This window comes from Trachinotus anak, unplaced genomic scaffold, assembly GCF_046630095.1.
Source record: "Trachinotus anak isolate AG129_WGS33_773 ecotype Australia unplaced genomic scaffold, CSIRO_AGI_Tana_v1 ptg000032l, whole genome shotgun sequence".
In the NCBI taxonomy this organism is placed as follows: Eukaryota; Metazoa; Chordata; class Actinopteri; order Carangiformes; family Carangidae; genus Trachinotus; species Trachinotus anak.
Window position 1 is genome coordinate 11,952,780 of NW_027273883.1, and position 21,451 is coordinate 11,974,230.

General features: G+C 40.4%; 2 protein-coding genes across 3 annotated transcripts; one reads left to right on the top strand and one right to left on the bottom strand.

The window, feature by feature from the left end:
• Positions 1 to 971: 971 nt before the first annotated feature.
• On the top strand, positions 972 to 9,708 carry LOC139613884 (neuronal pentraxin-2). 2 transcript variants are annotated; one of them, XM_071470883.1, is made up of 6 exons: positions 972 to 1,094; positions 3,740 to 4,708; positions 5,712 to 6,192; positions 6,806 to 7,059; positions 8,039 to 8,218; positions 8,522 to 9,708. In XM_071470883.1, the coding sequence occupies exons 2-6, from the start codon at positions 4,016 to 4,018 to the stop codon at positions 8,729 to 8,731; spliced, it is 1,818 nt and encodes a 605-aa protein (XP_071326984.1). In that variant the 5' UTR covers positions 972 to 1,094; positions 3,740 to 4,015; the 3' UTR covers positions 8,732 to 9,708. The 2 variants fall into 2 exon arrangements, with proteins under 2 accessions (XP_071326984.1, XP_071326985.1); XM_071470884.1 differs by having other exon boundaries at positions 5,715 to 6,192.
• A 257-nt stretch (positions 9,709 to 9,965) lies between these two features.
• Positions 9,966 to 21,265, bottom strand: cyth2 (cytohesin 2). Its single transcript, XM_071470908.1, has 12 exons — positions 21,072 to 21,265; positions 18,858 to 19,008; positions 16,687 to 16,753; positions 16,483 to 16,601; positions 16,319 to 16,399; positions 15,967 to 16,079; positions 14,903 to 15,051; positions 14,678 to 14,789; positions 13,923 to 13,999; positions 13,392 to 13,463; positions 13,152 to 13,306; positions 9,966 to 12,991 (listed from the first exon to the last, which is right to left on the bottom strand). Exons 1-12 carry the CDS (start codon positions 21,136 to 21,138, stop codon positions 12,904 to 12,906), a joined length of 1,251 nt encoding a protein of 416 aa, XP_071327009.1. The 5' UTR covers positions 21,139 to 21,265; the 3' UTR covers positions 9,966 to 12,903.
• Positions 21,266 to 21,451: the final 186 nt, after the last annotated feature.

The window sequence follows — 21,451 nt, forward strand, 5'->3', positions numbered from 1 at the left end:
TAATGACGGAGACCGAGTCACAGCATTGTGGCACCAACTTTTGACTCCTCACCTTGTCCACCTGAGATGATCGCCTCTTTAATCCTCCACACTCAACAAGTGTCAAATAAACTGAGAGGACATCTCTTGTAATCAGTCTGGTTTTGATTGAACTTTATTTTCATGTGACTGCTCTGATTGTTAGATTGAAGATTGTCTGATGGATGGTTGGATGGATCACAGTCCTCATTTTCACTGTACTGTTTGCCAGGGAAACAGACAACTAGCTTTGAACTAGCGGTCATAAAACACTGAGAAGTTTTGAATTAATGAAATTTATGAAGAAATAAGTAGGTCAATATTCACTAAATTAAAGAGATGGATTGTGTGTTTACCTTTGCTACTATCATCCTTTCTGTGATGTTAAGTCCGTTTTAATCACAGACGGTTGTGGCCAGCATATGCCAGTGTGTCTGAACCTGTTACCTAATGTTAATGTAAGTATAAGTGTCTGTCCTGTAATCATCATGCAGACGTCATTGTTTGTGTGTCGTGTGATTTATTTTGACCTTAAAGCAGCCATCTGCTGTCCTGACACCGCCCTTCTGGCCATCAGTCAGAGAAGGAATTAATCAGGCCAATTACTCCTCTGCTGAGATCTAGGTGAGCCATGTGACATTGTTCTGGAGGAGCTGAGGCCAATGTTTGTGTCCTGTTTGATAGGATAAAAGAAAATCAGGGGACAAATTGAAAAAAAAAGAAGCATCTGTTTTGTCAGAGCAAGGGTGGTCTATGAAGGCCTCATCTGTAAAATCATATACATTTCCAGAGTTATAATAAAAATGGTGGAGATGTGATAAGATGCCAAAAAGTCTATGTGAAGACAGCATGAGTGGAAAAGAGGTGTGGTCATCCAAGGAAAAAAAAAAAACTACAAAGAGGAAGGAGGGGAGGAGAGGAGGAGAGAAAAGAGGTAGAGACAATGAGGGAGGGATAGAAGGAGTTGAGCACTCCTCTAGAGTAAATCTCTCTGAATCTGATCAGTGCGATAGGTGGACCAACTCACTACAAGTTCACAGTGTGGATGCACAAGCTGCACTCACAGGGACTCTGAGGTGAGGATGCTTTTTCTGTATCAATTTAACTGGAACAGTGTTTTAACTCTTATATTAGTTCAGTCATTTCAGTGAGGAGCCACAGTGTTCCTCTGTCAAAGAAACACAAAGTTTTTATAGTAGAAACAAGAAAAGTTATTTATAGATTCAAACAAAGATAATAAATGATAATTAGTTGATCATTAAAATATTACATGAAAAAACTTAGACTTACAGATCAACAGGTGGTTGTTTTTATGTGTTGTGCTGATGTACTCAAGGAGGTACAGAGATCTCTGTCACATCTGACTCAACTGCATCCCACACATGTCTCTGTTCCTATTATGTTTTCATGTTGTTGCTGTTTGATTGGTTCTTTTCAACAGTTCTAACATTGAATATAGTTTTATTTTTGTTTTGATCTGTGGTTTTATTATATGGGTATTTGTTTCCTATGCTTTGGTTCTGTGTTGGTGGATGAGGAAGGGAACATCGTAATTCCGATGTTTTTTTAATGGATGACTAAACTGAACCTTGAACCAGTCCATCTACAAATGCATGAAAATGAATTAATGTCTGTTTGACATGACATGATCCTTTAAACAATAAACAAATGCAACTGGAAAGAATTCCAGTGTAATGCATTGTGTATAGAAGATTTTGATAAAGAAAGAGGCTGCAGGGATTGTTAGTTTCCAAACAGAAAATACATATTTAAGTTACTGTTCTGATATATTTCTGAATGTAGGTAGTCGTGACAGTGTACTTGAGTGAGGGTGGATGGGGTAAGAGTCACTGTGTTTCTTAACAGAAGTGAATATTGTGGTGCAAATATTACAAAGAACTGACAATTAGACATCACAGTTAGATAACAAATGATAAATAGCATTTGAAACATTTTCTTACAATTCATGCTCCATTTTGCATTATTTTGATTGATGTTGCACTGTACACTGACAAACCAAATTTGTATATCATTTAATGTGTAATACTGTGTCAAATATAATGTAGTACAGAATATAGCAGCGTTGAAAAGATAATCTACAGCATATGGACTGTTAGTTAACGTGTCTGTTGTTTTGGCGTCATACAACTTTTAGTAAAAAGCTACTTTAATGGGAGGCAGTGTGGTAGAGGTACGACAGAAAAGACAGCAATGTGAATGCAAAATTCTTTACAGCAACAAAGACCTTTCTTAAACTCTGCTGTGTTTTGTCAAAATGTCTAAACAAATTCTGTTTGGACTCATTGCCAGAAATAATGGTGTTGATATTGATCTAATGCTCACGCGCTGGGATGATTATAGTTTTAACATAATACCATCTATTGTCTGCCTAGGAAGATTATGTTTGTTTACATATGGAAAGTGCTTTATTTTGTCAGAGTCAACTGTTTTTTAATCACAGGTCTAACTGCAGTTGCCAGTTTTTAATTTGGGACTAATCGCACTACTTAAATATCCACCTTGACCATATGGTGCAGGGATGGTGCACGACCCCGGATTATCACACACACACAGCAGCAGCAGCAGGCTGAGGAAGCCCACTTATCTCTGGCTAAGGTAGCACGACAACTGTTTGCAATTAGGTTAATTGAGAGACCTGTGGGTGGTAATAAACTTAGGGCTAAACGGTGGAGATTGGTTGTGACACGGTTCTGTGCCTCGACCATCTGTCTCTCCTCTCTAAGCCCCGTAAATCACAACAAGAACAGCAGAGACAGGACACGTTTTGCACAAAGGTTGTTTCCTCTTTAGACAGTTTTAGTTTTACAAAGATGCTCAGTTAAAAACAGGAAAGCATTCTTCTTCTGCGCCTGCAGCTTATTAATAATGTTTGCATTGACATTTTGTGGAGATTTCAGCCGAGGCAGACATGACCTTCGTAACTCAACGGTGTATATGTTTTGTATGTATTTTCACTCTTGTTTTATTATTGATAAAGTACAGTAAATCATGTATGAACTATCAACACAAACACACACTGAAACATACACACACAGTGTAGAGGCTGGTCACTGCAAGCAACAGGTGGTCAGTGAGGTTTAGCAGCCACATCACGTGTGTGCCATTTCAAAATGCCGACCCCGTATAATGAAGGACATGTTACAGCTACAGAGAGGTCAGCTGCACTTTATGATATAGATACATGAAAAACAGACTAGACCCACATGGAGTTTTTAGGAATACTTTTGGGAGTCAGGTTTAAAACAAGAGAATATTTACACATGAATCTGTGTTTTACAATGATCTCATCACTGCTGCTTTATACTGAGACTAATTGTCGCCTTCTTTTGGGCTTCTAGGAAGTCAGAACCAACTAAGTAACTCATAGAGAGCAACAGATATTGTGTTGACTGGTCCGGTCAGGATGTCACACCTCTGATTTGGACTAATCCTTGTCTGGAAATGCTCTGGTTGTTTTGGCACATGCCTGTGACATGAAAGGTTACATGTCAGAGATTACATGCTGTAATGTTCGACCACCACCGTATCCTGCTGAGAAATCAAACCTTTATGTTAGTCAGCCTGGTACAAAACTGTATCTAACACGTGCAGATTCAACAAAAAGCTTAAATGCAGTTTTCAGTAACTGATGTTATTGTTTCTACCTTCTGTGAATGCAACAAAATGACCTTTATCTAAGATCTGATGTTCTGTTTTACAGGTTTATTCCATTCTTCAGTGACAGAGAGAGAGAGAGAGAGAGAGAGAGAGACAACACAACAGAATAAAACAAATTCTCTCACAGAAAAATCAGATAAAACTCTTCAACTCGTTCTTCACGGATGAGTAGATACTTTGAATGAATGGAGACCTTTGTTATCTCGCACTCTGATGTCTCCTTTACAACAACAGAGAAGTCAGCACAGTCTTTACTTCAACTGGTGTCACACATTTTGAAGTGAAGTCACGCTCCTTAGTCTTTCTGGTTGAACTGTGGATGGAGATCATGAGGAACTCTCAGTCTCTACACCTACTCCTTGTTCCCGTTGTGCTTTCTCTACTTTCACTCCTCCTCTGTCCTGCATCTGCCAGTTCAGGGTCTGAATATGACTACGGGGCCCACCCACGCTTTGTTTGCACCCCTATTCCTGTGGACGCAGACCCTTCCTGCTTCCCTACAGCGGGTCCAGGCGTAGGGGCAACAGGGCCCGGCGGATCAGGCCATCAAAGTGCACCTCCTGCTGGTTGGTGGGGGGCAAGTGAGGAGGCCAAAGCCACCATCCTCCACCTCAGGGAGAGCCTTGTTCAGCAGAAAGAGACCATCCTGGACCAGAGGGAGACCATTAGAGAGCTGACGGCCAAGCTCACCCTGTGCGAGGGCTTCGGCCGTGGTGTGACACCTCACAATGAGCACCAGGGCACCTCACACTCCCATCACACAGGAGTGGCTGGTCATCACACATACACTGACAATGGGCACCATAGCAACCAGCAGGGTCACCATGGACACAGCAACCTCATACCAGACTCACCGCACCACCCCTCTGTAGGGGGGCAACGATCGGATGGAGGTCACAGCGGCAACAACCAGGGGAAGGATAAACATGTGACAACAGGGGACATCACATCATCGTCAGAGCAGATGGAGAGGATGCTGCACGCGCTGAAGGAGAGGCTGAACAACTTGCAGGTGAGCAGCGAGAGGAGGAAACTTTTTCAGCTTGCAAATAACGCCTACATAAACTGTTTGTTTAAGAACAAGTGCGTTAAAGCAAATATGTTACAGCCGAGAAATTAAAAAGTAAACACAGTAGGAAGACCTGCAGTGCACTGTGTGCCCATATATGGCTTTTCCTTGTTTGGAGACATTAATGCTGCCGTCACTGGTGTGTTTGTCAAGTAAACAAATCCCAAAGTACTATGTCTGCTAAGCCCCTTAGATAGAGGAACAATGAATTACTTAATTGCATAAAGCCACTCACTCTATTGGCAAGAGAGACACTTTGCTGTCCCTCAGTGGGCACCTGAGAGCAGCAACAGGCTCAGAGGTGGACGTCACTGATGGAAGATACTCTTGTATAAGGCTAAAGTGGATTGATGTAAGTTTTGGAAGAAATCTGGATGTCTTATGGCTCTGCTCTCTCTGTAGTTTCCTGCGGTTTTGACTCTGTTGCCACATTTATCTGTCCTTTTCTGCTGTCTCTGTCTTGAATCGTGATCCCAGGCAGATGTCAAGGGCTGCATCCTGTGTATCTGTGTGTGTGTGTGTGTGTGTGTGTGTGTGTGTGTGTGGGGTGGCACGGGTCTAAGATCAGCAGCAATTATCGTGATCTCCCTTGACAGACTGGTAATCAGGGCACACACCGGGATAAAGCCTGGATTACCTGAGAGGAAGAGAAGCAGAGGCAGATACAGAAAGATACAGTGACTGTGAGAGGCACTGCAAAGCATGTCTGACTGTAGCATTTGACATGAAAAGACAATAAGTGACTGTGAATAGCAGGCGAGGAAGTGCAAGCTTGTAGGTGACAGACCCACACATATGATTCATCGATACCAGTTTGATCCTGTGCCAAAGCAATTCTGATCCCTTTGTCCTGTCTGTTGTAAATAGGAAGCACAGGGACGAAGTGACAGGAAATACTCATTGTTATCAAGACTTCACCTCTGTTCTTCTCTCTGATCTCCCTCAGCAGAAGAGGAACACATCCATCACCTACTCCAGCTCTCTGAAGGAGCTGCTGCAGAGGAAGATCAACACTCTGGAGCAGCAGCTGCACCATCAAACCGCCGCCCTCAACAGCCCTGAGCATCACGATGACGACAGCAGTCACAGAGACGACAGGGATCACCATGATGACAATCGCCACGATGACGGACACCCAAATGACCACATGGGTGACCACCACGATGGACATCGTGATGGTCACAGTGACCACACAGATCACCACGATGACAGCCACAATGATGACCATCATGATATGGACGGTGACCATGGCGACCACAATGATGATGATGATGAGGATGAGGATGATGATGAGGATGATGACCATCACAGTAATGAAGCAGACGGTCATAGTTACCTTCCACACACAGGATACAGAGCACCAGGGCCCCGAACTGGTTTCCACTCAAATAAACTGGAATCGATGCTCAACCAGCTGCACCTGGCAGGTACACAACATTACAACATGCTGAGAGTCATAACAGCTGACAATAAGCTATGTCAAGTTCCTACTAATGAAACAACATTTGATATGAGTCATGTGAGTAGTGTTTTATGCAGCTGCAGAAATTTGAATGAATTCTTTTGTTTTGGCAAGTAACTCAAACTCATTTTCAAAAAAAAAATGATGTGATTTGTTTTCCTCTGTTTTCATAAGCAGTTATCAGTTTTGAACGATCCTTTGTGTCATTATCTTATTAGATTTTATTGAAAACAGGAATGGGTTTCATAGTTCAATGTTGACCTTTGAGGTAGTAATTGACAAAAGAATCTCATGACATCCAGACCAGATACTAAATCGACCTTGAGGTGAGACAATTTTTTTTGTCACCGACTGTTTTCAAGGTCAAGAATAAACTTTTATGGATGAGAAGTACTTAAACAGCTCAGAAAAAAATAATCTGAACATTTACAGTACAATTTCATGACAAATGAGAAACCTCATTCTGCTGAGGAAGATAATATGATACGACCCAAAGTTCCAGGCTACAACAGGCACTAAATGGCCCCTGAGTTGCAACTGTTCTGTTAAGAAATGATGTTATGTTTCCTTAACAACAGGTTCCAGCAGGAAGAAATCCAAGAGTCCCGATGCCTTTCAGATCAGCTTCCCCATGAGAACCAACTACATGTACGGGCGGATGAAGAGGACTCTGCTGCAGGAGATCTTCGCTCTGACTTTGTGTCTTTGGATGAAGGCGGGCGTGGGACCCAGCCTGGGGACGCCTTTCTCTTACTCCGCCCCTGGACAGGCGAATGAACTGGTGCTCATTGAGTGGGGGAACAACCCTATAGAGCTGCTGATTGATGACAAGGTGAGGGAGAGGAAATATGAGCCCTGCATGAGTCTCCTGAGTTGAGCGTTAAAGAGCCTAAAAACTTGAAATGAAGTCGATTAGATGAGTTTTGAGTGTTAAACCTTTAAATATTTTTAAAAAATTGTATCTCTTGCAATTTAATCATAGCTTTTTTAGTTTTGTTTAGTTGTGAGTATTTGTTGTCGTACAGAATTACTTGAGAATTGAAGCCAGGTTTTCAGGGGATTTAAAAGTGACACACAGATTTAAAGGGAAACTCCGACTATTTTACTCGGTAAAGTATGTTTACAGGTGCTGGGGAATACTGCCACATATATGATGACAGTCATAATAAGCCTTTGTGTTGAATGTTCAATTGAACTGTTGGTGGTCAGGTTGCATTGTGGGTGAAGGAGGCATTAGGTTTTGACAAGGAAGAAGAATGTGTGAAATGAAAAAGCCAGTATCTTTGGTTCTGCTGCACTCAATTTGGATCCCTCTTCTAAAAACTATCCAGTGTGAATCATTTGATACAAGTTCTCATTTACAATGTGAAGCCAAATTGTCAGGGATTTTAAACTTGTCACATGTATTCCTCATCTGAGCTCCAACTCTCTGCCTCCACCTGCTGCCTAAACAGCTTATAAAAATCTACAGAGGGAAGAATCTGCAAGAGGATATATTTGTGGCAGAGGCAAGACACAACCTGAGCCTTAAAGATTAACTCCCCCTGAAATCTTGTTTTTGCTGACTTCCAGTGGTCTCACTACTCATCATGCTGCAGCGATGTGCAGGTGTATTGAAGGTGGTTACAGGTGCAACACAGTGCACCACAGGAGGGCAGAGAAACACTACCTCTCAGCCTGCTGTTAAATTGCTCTTGTTTTAAGAACTTGCTGGTGTCTTCCCATGTTTGTGGTTTATGTATGTGAAGTATATTAATCCAGAGAAATGTTTATGTGATTGTGTCTCACCATCTTCACCATCCCATCTGCAGGCGGTGACGTTGCCCCTGTCTGTGAGTGATGGGAAGTGGCACCATGTGTGTGTGACCTGGTCAACACGGGACGGACAGTGGGAGGCCTACCAGGACGGAGTGCAGAGAGGGTCCGGGATGAATCTCTCCCCCTGGCACCCAATCAAACCTGGAGGGGTCTTCATCCTGGGACAAGAGCAGGTAAAGTTATTTTTTTGCAGATGCAAACAAAGATTTACAGCTGATGAAGCAAGTTCAGTTTTTCTTTTTTCATAGTGGGCTCCTTCATACAATCATTATCAAACCTCCTACATTTCAGAAACCATTTGACCTGCTTCTGTTTTATATTTTACTGTATCAACTATTTCATATTTCACGTAATCTTCAATCATTTCTCCAGCTGTTGGACTATCTCATATGTCCTTTATGCGTCCTAAATTAATGAGTGAAAACAATAGTAAAGGTAAAGAAAAGTTTGAATATACCTGTGTCTCTCTTCTCCAGGACACTCTTGGAGGCCGTTTTGATGCCACTCAATCATTTGTGGGTGAGATGTCGGACCTCCACATGTGGTCACACGTCCTGAGCGCCAGTGACATCTACAGCCTGGCCTCCTGCGGCAGCCACCTCAGAGGAGATGTCATTGCATGGTCTGATACAGAGGTGGAGCTTCATGGAGGTCTTGCCAAATACCCCTTTGACCCCTGTCACTGAGAGGCCATGTGTCATGTAATATAAACTACAGAGACCAAAGAAGGTGCAAAAATAAACCAACAGCCCCTTTAACACTGTCATTTTGACAGGATGATCATTCAGCGGCACCGACTCCACACTCTGACTCAATGCCTTCCTGTAAACTTTATCAGTGACTTTTTAATAAAAAAAGAAAAAATACATGTAAAAAAAAAAACTACACACTGTGTGTAGGGACATAGTTATTGGCCATTATCTGATGTGTTCATGCTGTATGTGACATATTGTCATATTGTCATATTAAGACTTAACACTGTGGGGTCTGTGATAATGTTAGCAGACCTGATGTGGTGAAGTGACAAACCGTATCTTGTTAGTATGATACTGATACTGATAGAAATGTGCTGGGAAATCTTTTTTTTTTTTTTACTCTGGATTCTCTTCTTTGCAAGGTTTCCATGGAGGATACAGCTAATTTACCAAAGAAACTGTAGAATTAATTTTTGTCACACTTTGTAATTTGAACAATCTATGTATCATAGATAGATTGATGTTTTATTTTGGAAAAAATAATGAAAAGCCAGTCAGAGAGAATTTTACGTTTTACAACCTCTGATGGTTTTACCATTATTACAGGGACTCTTGACACTATTTTGTTTTGCAAAAGGGCTCCTTCACACAAATTAAAAAGCTTATGTTTGGTTTTTTTTCCAACTTTTATATATTCCACAGTGCATGTTTGTTCATTGAACAAATCACTGACATTTCTCAGTTTATTTTCAGTAGATCTGATTTTAACATTATGAAAACTGACTGTTGTGTTTTGTGTAATGGAGTCATTGCACTGTGGCTTTTTAATTTTTGAAATGCTCTGGCCTTGACTGTATATTTGTTATTGTACTCTATAAAACTGAATTTAGGCCAAGTTAGAGCTTTGATGTAATGTATTGTGTGTTTTTTCAAATGTTAAGACGATGTAAATTAAAGTGTGAAAAATAGATCTTAGTTTCATTCTTTGTAGAGTTCAGTTTGTGATGATACACATTATGATTATTAATGATAGTATTAAGTAATAGTATTAACACCTTCCAAAGTTAGTAACTTTTCAAAACTCAATGAACTGCAGCAACTACAAAGGCCCAAATTATGCTGCACTTGCTGGGCTTCATCTGTCAATAAAACAACTTCACCACAGAACTAAAATATTAGAAGAAAAACCCAGGAGAAATAAAAACACATCCACCAGCCCATCATCTCTATTTTTACCTTTTATTGTTACACAGTAGTTTACTGGCACCAATGTATCGTGGTTTCCTTTTGCTACATTTACAGATGATCGATCCATCTTCACCTCACAGTAAATAAAAATAAATAAATACAAAATAAAGACGTTTTCTGGAAGAGGTGGCTCTGGGGTCAAAGGAATCAGAAACAGAGGACCAGTTTTGGTCTGATCATTTCAGTGTTCATTTTTTTGTTTAAATGGAAATATCTGTTGTCCCAACAGTATTTTTTGGCAACTTTGCACTTCAAGAATACCCAGAAAGTGAAGGCCGACGGACAGTCCATGTGATGTATACAAGCACAAACATGGAGTTATAAAACTAGGCCTGTCAGTTTGATGAAGTGGGAGAGTAAAAAGGCAATCGTAGCTCTGTGCTTGAGGGACCAAACACTTGCTGTATCTTTAAAACAAGGTCTACATGTTTGGATCACAGAGAAAGACCCTGTGCAGCCTAATGCAACACAATCTGATGAGCAAATACAGCACGTTAGTCAGAAACTGTTTCTGCTACAGCTGGAACTGACCAGGTGATGGTGTTATATACACTTCTGCACAGTTCATGGTTCATCCATCAGCATATTGCAGTGTGTATATGTGTGTGTGTGTGTGTGTGTGTGTGTGTGTGTGTGTGTGTGTGTGTGTGTGTGTGTGTGTGTGTGTGTGTGTGTGTGTACACCAGTAGAGGGTGCTAAAGTATTGTAGTTGTATCGTCAGTCGAAGTAACAGCATTTTCTCCAAAATGCTAAAATTGATAAAGTGCAGTAGACGATTTTTTTTTCCTACCATCTAAAAATGCCAACTTCAATAAACTACGAGAAATAACAGTTTATGAACTGTATGTCAAGCAAATCTATCACTGGACACAAATCTAAACTTGTTACTCATTCATTACATCTGAATAATTTTACTATCATGTAATGAATTAAAGATTTATTAGTGTTCCTTGTTTTATGTCTTTTCATATTTGTAGTATGATGGAAAGGGCGGCCAATGAAGTAAAGACTAGACGTTAGTTTAACAGACTGTGAGACTAATTACTGCTTGTGCTTCACTGAGTCTGATTTACTCAAAAAAAAAAACCCAAAAAACAACAGTATGGTCGGGAGTTAAACCAGACTACAAAACATCTCCTAAATATCTTCCTATCTCCCAAAACTATCATTAAGACAATTGACTTTATGCATAAATCAGCTTCCACATAAAATGCCATTTTTCCAAGTTGACAGGGAACACTAACACCTTTCAAATCAGTGCACTAGCATGATCAGCAATGCATCAGTACCTACAACTGATACCTCAGTTTATCAACATGCAGGTCTACAGTAGCTCGTACAAAAATCAGATATTAACAAAAGATAAAGAATAAATTAAATCATTTCTATGTGTGTCGTAAACAAATATGCTAACATCTATTTACAAAAAGTATACATTGTAATGAGCTGCCTTTGTGATTTCTTGAAACTCACTATAGCGGACAAACCTGGCTCTAACAGTTAAATGTCTGAGTTATTACTCGTGAGAGAGATGTCGGAGTTCATGTTGTAGTGTTGAGTAGGTAGGAAATGGTTTTGTGGCATGCTGTAACGTCACATGTGAGAGGACATGGTGATCATAGCTGAGTATAGTGTGATAAAGGAATCGCTAACAAAGCCAACAGACCGGTAGCCTACTATGGTTGTCTACTTCACTATTGCTCAAACATGTTGAGAAACATGCTGAAGAACATAAATGTCTCTGTGAGCTGAAACAAGAAGCTGTCTGAAAGGTAGAAACTGCTTGTATTTCCTCCGTTAATTCTAAAGCAACGTTTTGTCTCAAGACACGAGCATATTTGAAGATCGACAGCAGCCTGCTGATATAAATCAGCAAATCTAAACAGTCATGAACAGTGACGCTTTCCTCACGTAATGGTTACGTATCTTTGACTATAGTATTGTGTATTTAAAGCCATTGACTAATTGACACATCTCAGTAATCTGAAATTATTTGCTGCTTTGTTTCTCCTCCTCTCTGACCATATATAACAGAATCTAAATCGTATTAGTGTTGAAATAGTGAATTCACATTTTGTCTGGGGTAAGCACAATCAAGAAAGGCAATTTCTCATTTAGGCAGCATCCATAAATCTGAAAGAAGAATTCACAAGAACTGAAGCTACTTGCTACCCTGAATAAGACCATATTCACACTAATGCAGATAAACCTCAGAAAGATGTTCGTTTCACTGCTTAAAAAAAGCCAATAACATAAGACAAACACAAGATGTCTTATATTAGGCATGCACAAGACAACAACCTTAAGCATTTCTACAGCGCATCTTTCTGCCATTTCAAGTTTTTCCGTGGTTAACAAAGCAACCATATAAAGAGGAAAGTGCAAGATTCTTAAGACTGATTAAGACAATCAAACACATGAGATCATGCCAATCATAGCATTTCCTCTTTGTTCCTAATGTTTGCAGATGCAGATTTATCCACATTTGATTATTAAAATTTTGCCAAAACAGGAAAAATTCATTTTTGAAATGATCTGCATTACTGTGAATATGGCCTACGACACGTTCACTTAAATGCTTCAAGAGAGAGGAATGTGGTGAGAAGACGGGACAGGTGGTGTGCTGTGGCTGCAGTGTGTCAGGTTGAATTTAACAGCAGTAGTGCAATAACCAAGATAACAAGAGGCAGCCACAGTGGGTGAGCTCCTCACTATGAATGTAGCTTTCAAAATTCTGGTAGACAGGATAGCAAGGAGTCCTCAAGTTAAGAAGAGGATGCGTTTTGGGGGTGGGGAAGGTGGGATAACAAAACTTATGAACAGGTAGTAAAGAGCAGGGACAAAAACATGTGTCCCATGTTGGAAGGATGGGTGTGAAGGACAGAGGAAGACAGGGAGAGGATGAGGGGAATCATCTACGGTTGTTCCTCTTTCTTCTTCAGTGATATACGTTTCTTTCTGGCTGCAAGCATTTCATAGAAGGGATCCACACTGACGGCAGACCTGGATGGACGACAAAGAAATACTAGTGAGTGAGGTCATCAGAATATGCAATTAAAAGGTGCATTTACCATCCAGGTATCAGTTAGGACATTGAAATTAGGCCCCTAAACAAGAAACTACCAAATGTTTGGACATTATCCTCCATTTAACAGTTACATACTTGATGCTGTGGATCCATTCGTCCTTCTCCTCAGGTGTGGGGGCGGAGATACGGTACACCATGTGATTCCCCTCCACTACCCTCCCATCAGCTTCTGTCTTACATGCCTTAATCAGCTGACCGCGGTTGTTGGGGATGTACAACTCAAAGCAGTTCTTTTGGGAGAATGGCAAGACACCTTGGATGAACAATCACGGTACAACTACTTGACTATGATATTAAGCAGTAATGCAAACTTACTGGTTTCCTCGGATCTTCAACCTCACGGATGCTTAGGTTTTCCAAGGGGATGATACCTCGCGGCTCCTTATCCTGTTAGTGAAACACAGACAAAATTCAGATGACTGTTATTTTGTGTTTTTATGTGTTTAATCGGGCGCAATAGGAATCTGAGAGTGCAAGAATTAATAGAAATCCAACTAATCTCAGCATTATTTTTGCAAATATTGTCAAATTGGAGAAATTTTGATTATTTTAGATCTTTACAGTCTTCTCAATTGAAAAAGAAAAACACCAGCTAATTCAGAATCAGTTTGAGAAATTAGGTTAAATCAGGTTTCAGCTCCAACATACAATTTTAAACATTACAATTTATCACAAAATAATCAAAAAAATGCCTCAAATTCCATAACAATTTCTCAGAAATACCAATGCAAATACATAAATGTCTGGATATAATAATCGTAAGAAGCTTTTCAACACCTTGTTTACTGAAATTGATTCATCTTCATGGCTTGATAATGTCACATAGGAGAGGAAACCAAGACTTACTGTGGTGTATTCAAAATAATAAAGGCAATTGTCTGTGAGAATGAACCATCGCCGTTTCCAGGTTTTCACTCGTCCCCCTGAAAAACAACATCACAGCCATGATGAGGACAGGGAAATAAAGTAAAAGGGATACTAGTCTACAGTTTCTACATTGTTACTGCTCACTACGTGGCTACTTTTTCTACGTTTTTAACTACAACAACTCTGACTGTACATACCTCCTGAGAAAACAAGCAGCGGCAGCAGAGGGTGGAAATCGCAGGGGAGAAGAAGACACAGAAGAGACCAGGGGATTTAGATGGAGACAGAGGACAAAAGGAAAAAGAGACAGAGAAAGAGACAGGGGAGAAATGAGAAGGAGAGGAAGAGAAATTATATTAGTGACACACAGATCACAGGCCCCGCCATGCAAAAGAATACAATCAGATTTTTAGACTGGCATGGTGCAAGAAAGTGAGTCTCTTGTTCTCCGTTGTGCTTTGTCAATGTTTTAATGCCACCACACTGTGAGCTGACAATTCAGGTGGAGGCAAAGAGCTGGCAAACCTCAGAGACAAGAGGGCAGGTTCATCATAGCACAAAGCCTCAGAAGAGAACAGAGTAGAGTGACATACAGACCATGTTTTCTCACTAGATCCTTGAAATATTTGAATCTTTAACATTGACACAGCATTTGTCAGTACAAGTTAAATTGCACAAGATCAGTAGGGAAGCAGTACACCCAAAGTTAAACAGCCTCACTGGCATCATCTCACCAAGTTTAAGAAGCCAGCCCTCTCTGTCCGGGTTGAAGAAGGTGTGTGTCAGGTCATTGCCATCATCTTCAGGGATTTTGAATGGCTCATTTTTAATGCTTTCGTAGAGATTCTAGAATAACACAAATGGTAATAAAATAATCTCAACAAAAATCCCATTATTAGGACCATTTAATTGTAATTTGACCATCTGCAGAGAAAAACAAAAAACAGGGTTCATCGTACTCTGAGCAGCTCCTCTGGCAGGTCTCCCCCCTCGTTGATGCCTCGGTTCATGGAGATGAAGCGGTCCACTCCAGGTTTGTCCCTCACATTGGGGTTATGGAGGCTCGTGTTCAGCATAATGATGGCAAATGACAGCACATAACATGTGTCTGAACAGGAGAGACATGCCTAAGATTAATAATGTTATACATTTAAAAAAGTTTTTTTTTAATTTTATTACCTTATTATCAGATGTATAAAACTATTGGATTTGACCCCGATTCAAAAATAGTGCTTTCTATTACTACTATCACTCTCTCTGAAAACAGAAAGATAAACCTACTGATATTTCCGTTTCAAATAATGGAATGCTGAGTGAACCTCAGTTCAAACAATTTAAAGGTCATCTGTGGAGTTTTTCACCTGTAGTTGTGCTGTGGAGCTGTTTTTCTATGAGTGGGTCCCCGTTTTGTTTATCTCTCTCTCTCTCACTCACTCACTCACACACACTCACACACACACACACACACACACACACACACACACACACACACACACACACACACACACACACACACACACACACACACACACACACACACACACACAGAGTGCCCACATGTACATGGGTTATGTGATACACATTCTTGCTAATGGTTTCATAGCATGTAAATATTGATGTAAACACTGCTGGAATTAAAATACTCTACACATCTGTTAGATCTTATGAACACACACACATTGTGTTGTGGTGAGTAACACTAAATGTAAACATTACTTTTGTTTGATAACACGAAAACTCCACAGGACACCTTTTAAGGAAATAAATAATGGATTTACTGAAAAGAGATGTTTATGAATTGGCAGACACTGGACTGTGGATCATTTCTGGTAAAGGGCTCACTGTTTGTGTGAGGTCATTTTCCTTTACTATCACTTTCTGTTGTGTTAACAGGAATCCAAAAAACTGTCTGTAAAATAAAAAAGTGAGTGTCCCTTCCTGTGATACACTGCAGGAAAAGAGTCTTAATTTGCTACATAGCCTACTCTACTAGAAAATACAGTGTGATTGTGTGTGTTTGTACCGGTGCTCTGGAAGACGCCAGGGTTGCAGTGGCAGTATCTCTGAGCGAAGGCCTCCATCATTCTATCAATCTTTTGGGCTTCACCGGGCAAACGGAAACTCCACAGGAACTGTCTGCAGAAAACAGGTCACGGTTTAGGTCAACTCTGAGAGAACAAATTCTGCAATCAAGGTGGAGATAAACAGTCACTGCTGCTCTCTTGTATAGTTTTTTCCCTCCTTAACCTGAAGTGACAATGAGAGTGGGGGTTTCCAATGCTGAGAAGGTTTGTTTATCCAAGAATACCAGGATACTGGTCAAGAGGTTTTGCTCTTAGTTCAAAACAAAAAACATGCCACAGTGGAGGGCCTACCTGAGGGCCTGGACAAGGTTGAGATCAGTGAATTCGTGGAGGTCAACAAACGCCTGTAGAACTTTGATGTTGAAGTCATCCCTATATTACAACAACAGAGAGCATGGTTACAAAGGCTGATACAGAAGAAGAAAAAGGACAGAAGATATTAGCAGACACTGCACCTTTCTCCCAGGTAATCTCCTATAGCGGTCTTGTTGAGTCCCTCTCCTTTGTACAAAAACTGAGCGATGTCCTCTGGAGTGTGTCTGAGCAGCTCGTTCTCCACCAGAAACACAATGCCCTGGAGAGAGCAGACAGAATCAGTCACCACAGAGGTAGAACAGAATGAGACAGAATACACGTGTACAAGCATTAAAGAGTTTGACCTTTTTTGGGTCCATGTTGAACTTCTTCCTTCCCATTGCCACATGCCTGCTTTTCTGTAGAGTTTTACTGCAGAGTGGAAAAGGGTGATAAGAAAGAATGGCTTTTGCGATGATAAAGTCACATCTCCTTATCAATAATGATAACAACTCAGTGGTCAAAAAGACAAATTACATAAGTTACAGAAGTCACACAAATTACATCTCATGAGAAAATACTACCATAACATGAAAACCATTTTCTTTATGAACGCTAGTTTCTAATATCCTTCACTACATCAAGCACAGCAATTTGACCATGTTATGAATTATGTTGTGTAAAATGTTCAATTTATCTGACAGTCAAAAGCTGAAGTAGCATCACTCTGAGCAATAAAATCTTAAAACCTGAGTGTAAAATTATAAGCAAATTACAGGAACAAGATTAATCACAATCAATTTCAATCCACCTTCAAAATATTATAATGGTAATTAAATAATGTCACTGCACTAACCTATTACTTTGTTACACTGTATTATTTTTCTCCTACATTTAAAATGGCAGACGGGGTCATGATAGAACTAGTTGTTCGGTGAAAGCCAAATGTGGCTTTAACCTGTGTGAATGAAAAGGTGGTCTGAATATACAACAGTTAATAGTGCAGTCCTGTGTACTACAAACAAAAACATATCTGTCATGCTTGTAAAGGTTGTTGAACTGCAGCTTCTACGGTAAAGATGGACAGATGACTGTGTCTTGTGCTATGTCTATGGTGCTTATAAACCTTACTAGGTACACCTGTTAAACTGCTTGTTAACGCAAATATCTAATCAGCCAATCACATGGTAGCATCTCCATGCATTTAGGAATGTAGACAGGGTCAAGACGACCTGCTGAAGTTCAGACCGAGCATCAGAATGGGGAAGAAAGGTAATTTAAGTGACTTTGAACGAGGCGTGGTTGTTGGTGGTCTGAGTATTTCAGAAACTGCTGATCTACTGGGATTTTCCCACACAACCATCTCTAGGTTACAGAGAAAGGTCCGAAAGAGAGAAAATATCCAGTGAGTGGCAGTTCTCTGGGTGAAAATGCCTTCTTGATGCCAGAGGACAGAGGAGAATGGCCAGACTGCTTCGAGCTGATATCAAGGCAACGGTAACTCAAATAACCACTTGTTACAACCAAGGTATGCAGAAGAGCATCTCTGAATGCACAACACATCGAACCCTGTAGCAGATGGGCTACAGCAGCAGAAAACCACAACGGGTGCCACTCCTGTCAGCTAAGATCAGGAAACTGAGGCAACAATTCACACTGACTCTCCAAAATTGGACAATAGAAGATTGGAAAAACGTTGCCTGGTCTGATGAGTCTCAATTTCTTCTGTGACATTCGGATGGTTAGGGTCAGAATTTGGCATCAACAACATGAAAGCATGGATCAACCCTGCCTTGTATCAACAGTTCAGGCTGGTGGTGGTGGTGTAATGGTGTGAGGGATATTTTGGGCCCTGTAGTACCAACTGAGCCCCATTTAAACACCATAGCCTACCTGAGTATTGTTGCTGACCATGTCCATCCCTTTACACAGTGTACCCATCGTCTGATGGCTGCTTCTAGCAGGATAACACGCCATGTCACAAAGCTCAAATCATCTAAAACTGGTTTCTTGAACATGACAATGAGTTCACTGTCCTCAAATGGCCTCCACAGTCACCAGATCTCAATCCAATAGAGCACCTCTGGGATATAGTGTAACGGGAGATTTGCATCTTTGATGTGCAGCCAACAAATCTGCAGCAACTGCATGATGCTATCATGTCACTATGGACCGAAATCTCTGAGGAATGTATCCAGCACCTTGTTGAATCTATGCCATGAAGAAATTAAGGCAGTTCTGAAGGCAAAAGGGGGTCCAACCCGGTACTAGCAAGGTGTACCTAATGAAGTGGCCGGTGAGTGTATACATATAAAATCAGTTCAAGTCAGTGTGAAGACAACATATTCCAAAACAGAAGAATATGTCCAAAAAGCATATTTTTAAAAAATGCAACCAATCACAGTGAAGAAAGTGATAAAGTGATGATGTACTGGGATATGAACACAATCAAAGCCAGATTCTGCCTCATTGCCAAAAACAAATCCAATATTGTTTAGAGAAAAGTGGCAGCGTTACTGTGAATTTTCCCTCTTACCTGCCCTCTGTGCTGGTCTCCAGACCCTCCACCTCCAAAATGGCCTCTCTTAATTCCTCTCTGAGCCTCTGGATCTCCTGCAGCAGGACGCCCTTCCTCCTACGGATGTCCTCCAGCTCAGAGCGCTCCTCTGGGCTCAGGTCTACTGGGACTGTAAGGGAAGAGAAGAAGAATAACTCCAATACTGCTGCAGCACATACAACGAATGGCAACTCTGCCCAAACCCATGGCACATGTTACCTTTATTAGAAACATAGAAGCCAAACAAAGACTACTATTTTGAGAACTGCTTTGTCACTCAAATTGGGTTTGACCAATTCCTTCTATCAATATCTTACAATGGAAGGGAGTGGAGGAAGTGGAAATGTAGCAGTAGTGAGTGAAGTTTGCAAAGGTTTCACTCAACGGCAACCAACACAGTCAAATAAAAGGCGACTGTAACACTCACTTTCAAAAAGCCAGAAAAACATTATTACCACAAATACACTACTATGATAGAGAAACCGCTGGGGTTGGGGCCTGATGGCCAATTCAAGCCCCTCATTGGCCAAACACCCAGATTAGTTAAAAGCTTGGTTAACAAAGAAACACACTTCTTATCACTAGTGGTATCAAATTGGTTTTAATTTTATTTGATGGGTTAATAGAAGAAGGTAAATAGATTTTCATTTGTGTCCCTCACTGTTTTCACTGCAACTACTTTCTACTGGATGAGTAGTCCATACCAAAAGTGTTTGCAGTGGGGCACTGTGATACTTAGACTGATTGGCCATTCTGTTAACACTCCCTTATTAACTTCATAAAACTTTAGATGTGGCCAGACCCAGAGGTCAACAACAGGTAAGGGCAACATAAGATAAGATAATCCTTTATTAGTCCCACAGTTGGGAAATTTGAAGACTGTATCAAACTACTTGTTTCTGGATAAACATCATCTGAAAGCACCAGTGATCCTGCTAAGTCATAGACCATTACATACAGCGTGTTGCCTGTTTAGCAGGTACACCGATCCTAAGTGAATGTAGTCTAATACAACAGCCCTGCAATAGATCCTTCCCTAATGAAGGTCTTAATGTTCAGTTACGGGTTGAAACTAGTTGAAGAGATAATGTTTAAAAGTTGTGTTCATTTATGATCCATCATTATTATGCTAATATTACGTATCACCTCAGTGATATAATATATAAACATAAACATTACAAACTAGTAACTGAGTATATCTTCTGAAAGCTCCAATAGTGAAAAGTCCATAATGTATTAGTTGTCATTTTATTAGGTACATTGATCTGAAAATAATGCAGTCCAATGTAACAATCCTGCAACAGATCTTCTGGAGAAGGTTATAATGTTCAGTTGTTATTGAAAGAGGTCAATTCAATTCTATGGTCATTCTGGACGATGCAGGTTGTGGTGCTGTCTAACTGTATTGCATTATACAAAGACGTGTTCACTGATATAAACGATGGGGACACAATAACAGAAACACTTGACAGTGTAATACAATAAAATTCAACACGACCACAAACTGCCGCCTCCAAACAGTTTCAACAAAAACTGGACATTATAACCTTCATGCAGATAGGATTTATTGCTGGGCTGTTGTACTAGACGGCTTTAGGTTTACTAAAGTGTACGTGTGTCACATTTTTACTGTTGATGTATTTTGTACAAGACTGACAGGTTTTTATCCAAATCACCCGGGCCGGGAGCTTACAGTCGCAGCTTGTGATCAGCAGCACCCAAAGCCTCCAGACCAGTGTATTTATTCTGCAAAACAAACAGCTGCTCTACAACACCACCAACCACGCCCACAGTCTGGATTACCTGTAAGGTTTGACTCATACTCCAGTGGCCAACGCACCAATTACATGATATTTCAATCGAATAGCCAATACACAGATTTGACAAGCCCTTCTTGTGTAACTTGGAGGCAGACTGGGTGTTAAATGTCCACGGACATAAGCTCCGAGCACACAGTCAAACAATCAATATTTAGTTTATACTACGCTAAGCTAAGGCATATTTGTGGCTTATTTTAACCACAAAATATGTGTTTTATATGTAAACCCGCAAAAGGTATACGGTCATTAATTTTCATTTAAATGTTTAACGGAATTATCGGCATGTCACATAAACTGAGCCACTAGAAAATAAAACTAGCCACAGTTAGCTAGCAATAGCCTGTGCAAACAGCTAGTCAGCAAGCACACTTACTGTAGTCCAGGTCATCCATTTTTGGCGCTTTACTTTTAGGCATAAATATTTCAGAGTCGACTGTCATTCAATATCAGAAAATTAAGGATATATGTGTAAATATATCCTCAAGACTAAAAGAAAAAATAGACAGACCCCTAGTGTCGAAACGTTGGGCCGGAGACAAAGAAGGTGGCGACACCGGAAATGGTGCCTGACTTTGGAGTAGTGTACTTCCGGTCAGTGGTTTTTCAAAATACGATCAGTTGTAACCATCGACTGTATATAAAACTTCAGGTTGTAATTGGTAAAGCAAAAATTAAGTTTAAACGGAAATTATATTAGTAACAAGTAACAAGTGATAAATTAGTGCCTTTTAATTTATGTATTTCACATTTACT